General features: G+C 46.1%; 1 protein-coding gene across 1 annotated transcript in view; it reads left to right on the top strand.

The window, feature by feature from the left end:
* Positions 1-10,000, top strand: part of si (sucrase-isomaltase) — a gene marked incomplete at its 5' end in the record, with an annotated part of 111,668 nt that overhangs the window by 61,692 nt on the left and 39,976 nt on the right. The window contains 4 exons of the mRNA XM_080731029.1: positions 6,532-6,681; positions 6,949-7,155; positions 8,060-8,214; positions 9,033-9,201. Of these exons, the coding sequence (XP_080587155.1) occupies positions 6,532-6,681; positions 6,949-7,155; positions 8,060-8,214; positions 9,033-9,201 (681 nt within the window). The remainder of the gene's footprint in view (positions 1-6,531; positions 6,682-6,948; positions 7,156-8,059; positions 8,215-9,032; positions 9,202-10,000) is intronic.

The following is a 10,000-nucleotide window of genomic DNA, read 5'->3' as shown; positions in this document are numbered from 1 at the left end:
GTCCCGTTCCCTACCGGTCCTCCCTGTGTTCCGGGTTCTGCTACTAGAGTCTTCTCTTTGATGTGGGCACCCGTTGTGGTGCCCTCGCCAGTACGTACCGTCCTGAGACGCTAACCCGGTTCAATCACTACTACTCCTAGCCTGTTTCACCTCATCCTGTCACATTACACCTTTACTGGCCACAGTTTATTTCTCTTCCCCCAGCTACCACCACCACCATGACACTCACCTTGACATCTGGCTGCGACGGTTGTCTCCACCTGAAGCAGAGAGTGTCCCAGCTGGAGGGAAGAATCTCCATACTCCACCAGATCCAAGACGATGAGCTGCTACTGGACTCCCTATACTCCTTTTGCCACGATCCCACTCCTCAAGCCCCCGATCCCTGCCCCCCCACCGAGCTGGATCTCACTGTCTCAGTTGGTCACGAACGGCCCCATCGCCCCCCATCTAATGGGCGGGAGCTGGATGATACTGTCCCCGCAGCTTACCCGGTCTCTCCCCGCCGACTTCCCTCCAACACACGGGAGCTGGATACGACCGTCCCCGCCGCTGGTTTCTCTCCGCCACCGGAGGCCCCTGGCCCAAGTGCCACTGTCCACTGGACCCAGGATGCCAGGCCAAAACTGAGACCTTCGGCCAGCTCAACTCCGGGCCCCCCGTGGAAAGTGGTCTCTCGAGGCAACGGAAGCCCCCCCTCATATTTAGAGCCACCCGTGCCCACCCCACTGCCCATTACCAATAGATTCTCCATTCTGGATATAAACGAGCCACCCCCATGCGACCCGCGTTCGTCGTCCAACGGCCCGTTATCCTGCCCAGTTCTCCCCGCCACCACTAGCAGGAAAAAAAGCCGACGCGACATGCTGAAAACAGCTATAAAACGCCGCTCGGAGGGTCCTATAGGCCCTGGCCCAAAAAAGCCCACCCTCCCCACATTATCCAACACTTGGGAATGGCCTGGGAAAAAACGCATCGCTCCCACACTGAACACCACTCCACCATCACGCCCCCCCTCCCCACCGCACGACCGCATATCCATTCCATCTCCCCTCATAGCGATTACTCCCATTACGGCGATAATCGGTGACTCGATAATAAAACACATTCGATTCCGTAACGCAATAACACACTGCTTCCCCGGAGCCACCACAGCGCAACTCCTCAATAAACTCCCCGATATACTGGCTTCACTTCCATCCTCTGTCACCAGCGTTATATTCCACTCTGGCACGAATGACCGCCATACAGAAAACTCGCGCATCCATCTCCAAAAAGTATTCCAACTCCTTAGCAGTTGTGGAAAGTCAGTATACATGTCCGGTCCACTGCCCACGATAGGTCGCGGAGATGTCTGTTTCAGTAGACTCTCAGCTCTTCATTACTGGCTCCAGTTCGCATGTCACTCCTACAACATTAATTACATATCCAACTTCTTTCTGTTTTGTAATCGCTCGCACTTCTATGCCCCCGACGGCCTCCATCCGAGTCGCTTTGGTTGTGAAATGTTAGCGAATAACTTGCGCAACACACTAGCAGCTCAATCGCTACCACAAACAAAACAACAACACACTGACGCTGATCATTGACTATTGGCTACAGCTGCTGACCCCTCCGCTCTGTGGACCACATCTGGTCACCCTCACAACCCCTGCAGCGCCCCCTGGTGGCCCGGCAGACCTCCTACCACTACTCCCTTAATAATATCGCCAACAAATATTAACCCCTTGCCTTCTAACCTACCCTTATACACAAAGACCATTCCTGTCTACATTTCAGACAGAAATATCACACTCCACTGTTTTTCCTCCCCTCCATTTACCTTAACATCTACAAAACGCCGTGGTGTTATAATTAAGAATCTCGCCACACTGGTGAAGGAGCCCCTAGGCAATAATAAGCTAATCACAGTCAAAATGTCACTTTACAATACTAGAACCTTAACCTCAAAAACTGGTTTTCTTAAAGACCTTCTTCTTGACCATAGCCTAGATTTTTTATATTTGACAGAGACGTGGCTTCAGGAGGGTGAGTCTGCCCCACTCGCTGCACTCTGCCCTGAAGACTACAGCTTCTTTAGTACACCTAGACCCTCTGGACGTACTGGGGGGGGGTCTAGCTACTGTATTCAAAAATAATTTTAAATGCCGTCCAGTAAACACTGACCATTACTCCAGTTTTGAGGTGCAAGTCATTAAAGTGGACTCCGTGAACCCACTTTTAATCGCACTAATATACAGGCCACCAAAGTACCACAAGGACTTTATAGCTCAATTCTCATCATTCCTCACTACTACCATAACCAACTCTGATCAAGCTCTGATCCTGGGGGACCTGAACATCCATGTTTGTTGTCCCTCCAAACCTCTTGTAAATGATTTTATGCAGTTAATTGAATCTTTTAATCTCACACTTCTCAACACCGGTCCTACTCATAAGCTGGGTCACACTCTAGACCTTGTCCTATCACTTGGCCTCAATGTCAATACAACCAAAATCATAGCCCCTTGTCTATCAGACCACAGCACTATCTTATTTGAGACAGTATTACCTCAACCGCCTCCAAAACCACAACTCCCCACTCGCCGCTCACGCCACATTAACTCAACGACTGCCAGTACATTTTCAGAGGCCCTCATAGCCGCCCCAAACACCCGCATTATAGAGGCCCCCCCCCCATCCATCAGCACTGAGGAACTCATCTCCCTATTCAACTCCACCTGCACATCCATCCTGGATACTATCGCCCCCCTTAAAACCAGCAAACCTAAACCTAAAGGTTGCCCCTGGCTAAACGACACCACCAGAGCCTTGAGGAGGGAATGTAGGAAAGCTGAAAGGAGGTGGAAAAAGGACAAACTCCAGATTTCATTTGAAATGCTGAAAAGCACCCGTCTCAGTTACCAGGACTCACTTAACACAGCAAGAACAAATTACTTCTCCAATCTCATCTCCAATAACTCCCATAACCCGCAGATTCTATTCAAAACTATTAACTCTGTTATTCATCCGGCCCCCAGTACAATCCCAGACCTGTCAGTAGAAAAGTGCACCGATTTTCAGATTTATTTCATTAGTAAGGTTACCAACATCAGAAATAACATGCCCCCCCACACAACTAACACAAACAACCTACCGCCCTGCTCATCCAAACTTGACAGCTTCCACCCAGTTACACTCTCAACCCTCATCAAACTCATCTCCACCATGAAAACTGCTACCTGTCCACTTGACATCATTCCCTCTACCCTCCTGAAGGAGGTTGTTAATACAGCCGGTCTTAGTTTACTCAGCATCATTAACAGCTCCCTGGCCACTGGCACCGTCCCAACCTCCCTCAAACAAGCCGTGGTCCAGCCCCTCCTCAAAAAACCGAACACAGATCCCTCCCTTCCCAGTAACTACAGGCCTATCTCCAAACTTCCCTTCCTATCCAAAATCCTAGAAAAAGTAATCCTCAGTCAACTCATCCCCTACCTCAATCAAAACAGCATTACAGAATCATTTCAGTCTGGTTTCAAAGCCAACCACAGCACAGAATCGGCACTCCTGAAAGTACATAATGACCTTCTCCGCACCACCGACCTTGGACATTGTGCCATACTCCTACTCTTAGACCTCAGTGCTGCCTTTGATACAGTCGATTACCACATCCTCCTAAACCGTCTCCAGCACAACGCTGGTATTGACAGTACAGCCCTGGCCTGGTTCACCTCCTACCTCAGAGACAGAAGTTTCACCGTCAACATTGGTAACTTCTCATCCCCTCCCGCCTGCCTCTCCTGTGGAGTCCCTCAAGGATCAATCCTGGGCCCCATCCTGTTTTCCATTTACATGCTCCCCCTAGGTCAAATATTCCATAATTATAACATCTCATTTCACTGCTATGCTGACGACACTCAAATCTACCTCCCCCTGACACCAAACAACCCTGCACAACTGGACAACCTCAGAAACTGCCTCACAGATATAAAATGCTGGATGGCTCAGAATTTTCTACAGTTAAATGACTCAAAATCAGAAATCATCCTATTTGGCCCCCCCGAATCCATCACACAAATCAAAAGCAACCTAGGCAACCTTTCCAACCTTGTCAAGCCCCATGCAAAGAACCTGGGCGTGCTATTCGACTCAGAGTTCAAATTTGATAAACAGGTAAATGCAGTAGTCAAATCTAGTTTCTTCCACCTCCGTTCCATAGCTAAAATCAAATCATTTCTCTCTGTCCATAATCTTGAAATAGTCATACATTCCCTAATAACATCCCGGTTAGATTATTGTAATTCCCTATACATCGGCATCAGTCAATCAGCATTATCCCGGCTCCAACTGGTTCAAAATGCAGCAGCCAGACTTTTGACTGGAACCAAAAAAAGAGATCACATCACTCCCGTCCTGGCCTCCCTCCACTGGTTGCCAGTGCAATTTAGGATTCAATTCAAGACTCTCCTCTTTGTATATAAATCCCTAAATGGACTAGCCCCATCATACATCAATGACCTCGTAAAATACCCTCCCACCACCAAATGGCACCTTAGGTCAACTGACCTGGGATTATTGGAGGTGCCGATGGCGAACCTGAGGCGCAGAGGTGACCGCGCCTTTTCTGTTGCTGCTCCCGCGCTGTGGAACAGCATTCCACACTCTGTTAGATCCGCCCCCTCAATCGACTCTTTTAAATCCAGGCTTAAAACCCTGTTTTATTCACAAGCTTTTGAACTCTCCTGACACGTCCTCTTTGCCTTATTATTGATTGTAATTATTTTATGTTAATGTGCTCCTGGATGTTTTTATTGTTGCTTTATCGTTGTATTAGTATTGTGTTAGTTTACTGTTACTGTGATGATGAAATGCCTGTACAGCACTTTGGTACAGCGGAAGTTGTTTTTAAATGTGCTTTATAAATAAACGTGATTTGATTTGAAGGTTGCATTTTGTTGTATGCAACCTTAGCCCACTATGAAATGAAGGCTACTTCTATTTGCCATTGTCATTTTGTTTCAATAACCCATGAAGGAAAGTGTGTTACTGTACATTTCAAGGTTAGCCTCTAAAGTGTAAAGGATGATAGTGATCTACATTGAGGTCAGGATGGTAATACGTTTGTGTGAGTGCGTGCGCGTGTGTGCTTCCGTTCGTGCACGTGTGTGGGACGGGTGTGCGTGTGCATACTCTTACATGTGAACTATGGTGATAAAAATGTGTTTATACTCTATAGTTTCACTGTATGATCGTACGTGCGCGTGTGCGTGCAAGCGTGTGTGCATTTAAGGTCTGTCAGGATAAAAGAATGGATCACAGCAGTTTCTTAAGTGTGGAGAAAGGATGTGCTCTTGAGCTTAAAGGAGTAGTTCACCCCCAAAATGACTTTTTTTCTATTGATTACTCATGCCATGGAGAGTAGAGTTCAATAATATTTTTTGTTTTTTGTCGCATTCCTAAGACAAAAATGTTATAACAATAAATTTACCCCCATTCGTTCCGGATGGTGACCCGTTTCGAAACGGGTCACCATCCGGAATCAATGGGGGTAAATTTACTATTTACTAATTTTTGTCTTAGGAATGTGACAAAAACCAAAAAATATTATTGAACTCTACTCTCCATGGCATGAGTAATCAATAGAAAAAAAGTCATTTTGGGGGTGAACTACTCCTTTAAACACAGGTGTGGTGTCCGTTCATCCATCTCGGTCAGTCTGTCCTGACAGGGACACCGTGGAGATGTCTCTGCACGACCTTGTCGTGTCAAGTATTTATTATACTTGTACACATATGGTACTTAGTGCCTGGTGCCACAGCCAGTTAGTGCACTAACCATCAGGCTCTGTGTGAGTCACAAGGACCCAAGAATAACACTCATGTCATCTTGTTCTATCTCATCTAAAAAGGGGTTGATTCACCGCCTCCCCAAAGCACAGTGATTATTTTAACCACCTTCAAACAGATTTCGCTATTTTGTATTATTATGACTATTTATTCATTTATTTATTATAGTGATCCACAAGCTCAAAACCAATGGCTATTTCCGCTGTCTGTCATGCATTGAAGTATTAAAAAGTAGTTTGAAAATGTAACGCATTTTATCCCATGTTAAACCGTGTGAGGCTTCTTTCCTCAAGTGCTAGGCTATTTAAGCTTTGGGCGGCTACGTCAGATGACAACGGTAACCGGAAATGATCTGCGCTCGATCGATCAACCTGCCGCCGTAGCAGCCGTCTGTACGTCCAAAAGGAGTGGGACCCCGTCGCCGACCAGCTGTTTGCTTAACGATTTGGACCGCAGCGGCGATTGCGCCATAGCAGCCGTAGTCCCGCCTCACGTCGCGGTAGTATAAACGGGCTCCTTAAATTGTTGCTTAACCCCAGTCTATAGAAAATGTTCTGTGTTAAAAGTGCAATCGTGACACTTCAGTGATATTAGTTATTTGCTCTGATCTGTCTCCTTTATTTTAACCTGTACCTTTCTCTTTTCCCCATTCTCCTCTCCCTGCGCTTTTCATTTTTCCCCCACCCTACACCACCCTTCCCAGGTTCTTTCCCTGCGAGGCCTCTCTCTGGCCCTGGGTGAGACGTACGTGGTGCACTGGGACCAGGTGCGGCCGGAGTACCGACGCTTCGACTGTCACCCAGAGGAGCATGCTACTGAGGCATTGTGCCACGCCAGGGGCTGCACCTGGCAGGTACGGAATGGTGGAAAAAGTACTAATCTAACTAAAACTAAAAAGTATTAATCATTCATTTGGCTGTTCGGTGCTACAGAGATTTTGTGACTCCCTGAACCGAACCGAAATAATTTCGTCTCTAAAAGTGGAGTACGCATCTGCCTTTAGTCCTGCAAAAGTCAATCAGAAATTCTTGCACCATTCATCCATTAATCATTAATTCATTCATTCTTTTCATCCAATTAGAATAGTACCCTCATCTTTCTGTCTTTCTCATCCGTCCAGCCAGCAAACATTGAAAAGGTCCCATGGTGTTTCTATCCTGAAGACTACGGCTACACTTATACCACATTAAAAGAGACCGAGTCAGGTATGATCTTTGACATCACCCGAAACAGCAAGTACCGAAGCACCAACCGGCCAGGGTCGCCAGACGTCGATACACTCCGTGCGGAGATTCGGTACCACAGCGAACACATGCTACAGTTCAAGGTATGTTGGTGCAGTGGATTAGCAATAGAATCGTGCACTTTTTGTAAAAAGTGTGAAACTTTCAGCAGTAAATACCATAATATTAATTTTCAGATGTGGAGGAAAGTCAGATCAAACCCTAACCCTAACCCTAACCCTAACCCTAACCCTAACCCAAGTTGGCCGCCAGTCCACTTGGTCTAAATGTCAAACATATAATTTTGGAACTAAATACAAATACTAAATATTAAATACACATATTTTTGCTTGAACACTGGATTATACTGCAATGTAGTGAAACTTTACTTACATTATGTGACAATAGGAATAATACAAAACAAACACATTGATGTTGCTTGGTTGCTGCCTGCATTGGAGAAATGTTCTCTTGTGTTCTGTGGGAAGAGCTGTTTCCTGGCATCATTCACTTCTGTGCACTCACTGGTTTGGTCATACATGAGCGCCACAAATCAGCAGAAACATTGATCCTTCACTGACCTCACTTGGCATGCATAGGAGTTCACTGAAAGCCTCATTCACCTCTGGGAATGACTTCCAAGTTTCCCATATCCCATTATTTCCTCTGCCAGCGAATGCAGATGCAGTGTCACACCCAGTGAAAGCGTGAAAGACGAGAGAGACAGAAAACTGTGTTGGAGTCATTGCAAGACATATTTGGACTCCCTGTTCTTCTATCGAGACATACATTCCTGTCTCTAGGTTAGACACAACCTTTGACTTTACTTACAACTGTGACTTTACTGTCAAAATGTAAAGATCCTGTTTCTGGTTTGACACAAAGTTTGACCTGATGATCAACGTTACATTTCTCCCCAGAGCAAGCAGGTCAGCACTTCCGCAGGAGACCCGGGTAGAAATCCGGGGTAGAAACATATTGTAGCTTTAAACTTAACTCTGTTCCCAGATCTGGGATCCAAACCAGCAGCGTTATGAGGTGCCAGTGCCGCTGTCCGTCCCTCCCACTCCAGAGACTGATGAAGCCAAGAGACTCTACACGGTGGTCTACACCAAGCAGCCCTTCGGCATACAGGTCTTCAGGAAGAGCACAGGAACCAAGATGTGAGTTGTTCAGGAAGATGAACTCAACCCATCCCTTGTTCTTAGTGTACTGTAGGGGTACAACAGCTAATCAAACTAATCAATTGAATGGGGGCACGGTGGCACAGTCATTAGTGCTGTCGCCTCACAGCTAGAAGGTCATGGGTTCGATAGCCGCTGGGGGGCGTAGGACGTGTTCTCTCCTCTGCGTCATCAGTGCCCACACCCTAGGTGGGGTTGGGGAAAGGGCCTTTCTGTGTGGAGTTTGCATGTTCTACCCGTGTCTCCTAGAGTAGATACCCTCACAAAAAACATGCAGTAATCCTGGTCTCTATACTGCCTCCCCCTGGCCAGCCAGGGCGCCTGACGGAGGGGAAAGGAACTGGTTGGAATAACGTGTTCCTTCCACACGCTACGTCCAACCAGGGAAACTCGGACATATGCGTATAGAAGGAAGCATGAGGTCAGTCCGTTGTCTCCCCACGTTGGCAGAGGGAGTGTAGCGCCCAGGATTGCATTAGATAATTGACACGCGGTGAAAAATGGGTTACAAAATCGTGGGATAAAAATGTAAAAAAAAATATTAACACGTTGGCAGAGGGACTGTAGCGCCCAGGATTACATTAGATAATTGACACAGTGTGAAAAATGGGTTACAAAATCGTGGGATAAAAATGTAGAAAAAAAAACTAATCAATTGAACGGATTACTAAAAAATAGTGCATTGCATCACAGGCACTATTTTAAATATTTCAACAAATTGTTCTATCTCTCGCTCTCTCCCTCCCTCTATCCTCCTTTCCTCTCTCTCATTCAATTGGCCCTCCTCTTTTGGTCAGTTGGGACTCCTCTCTTCCAGGCCTTATCTTCTCAGATCTGTTCATCCAGGTGTCCACACGGCTGTCTTCTGAGTACGTGTACGGCTTCGGGGAGACAGAGCACCCCACGTACAAACACAACCTCAACTATCACACCTGGGGAATGTTCTCCAAGGACCAGCCCCCTGGCGTAAGAAACAAAATGATGACTCGCACACGCACGCATGAGCAATGAATGCACCACCATCAAACTGATCGTCTAATTGTATTGTAAGACAGCATGCAGACATGCAACAGATAAACATGCAGCATCAAACACGTACCGTAATCACGCATGTATGCTTCCTTACATGCATAATTCACACACACGCCCCCACAAACCTCAGGGTAATATTTGATTCATGTGGGATTTTCTACCTTTTTCAATAGGTACTGTAAGTGATGACTATACTGCTGAAACATTCATCAGTTCCTGGCTGGTGTACTTACTGTACATGCTCATGTAGACCAAATAGGACACGAGAGTATGAGAATGAGAGTGTAAAGCATATATTTGGTCCTGTCTAATGAGTGGAAACTTTTGGACTACATGTCCAAAACAGTTATTTTACAGGACAAAATTAACCTGTGTTTCAATTAATAATTTTCATTGGTTAAATATTTGTAAAGTCCAAATTTAGCTCACATCATAACATGCCTTGAGCTTGTGGATCCTGTAGATTTGTGCGACACTGTCAAACGACAAAATATAAAATAGGGCTTAAAAAAAACAAATCAAAATATGAAATTTGAAAAATGGTTACTTTACATGCTGTACCCACTGTGAGCTCCGTGCTGTCTGATTGAATCGACGTTGTGAGCGGCTATTTTCGATGCACGGCACCGGTACACTTCAGAGTATAAACCAGATATTGCTCATGTACACCAGATTGGACGAAATGAGAGTGCAAAGCACATCTTCGGTACTGTCATTTACATCAGCAACAGCT

This window comes from Nannobrachium achirus, assembly GCF_963921795.1.
Source record: "Nannobrachium achirus genome assembly, chromosome: 8".
Taxonomy (NCBI): Eukaryota; Metazoa; Chordata; class Actinopteri; order Myctophiformes; family Myctophidae; genus Nannobrachium; species Nannobrachium achirus.
This window is presented reverse-complemented; position numbering and strand designations above follow the sequence as displayed.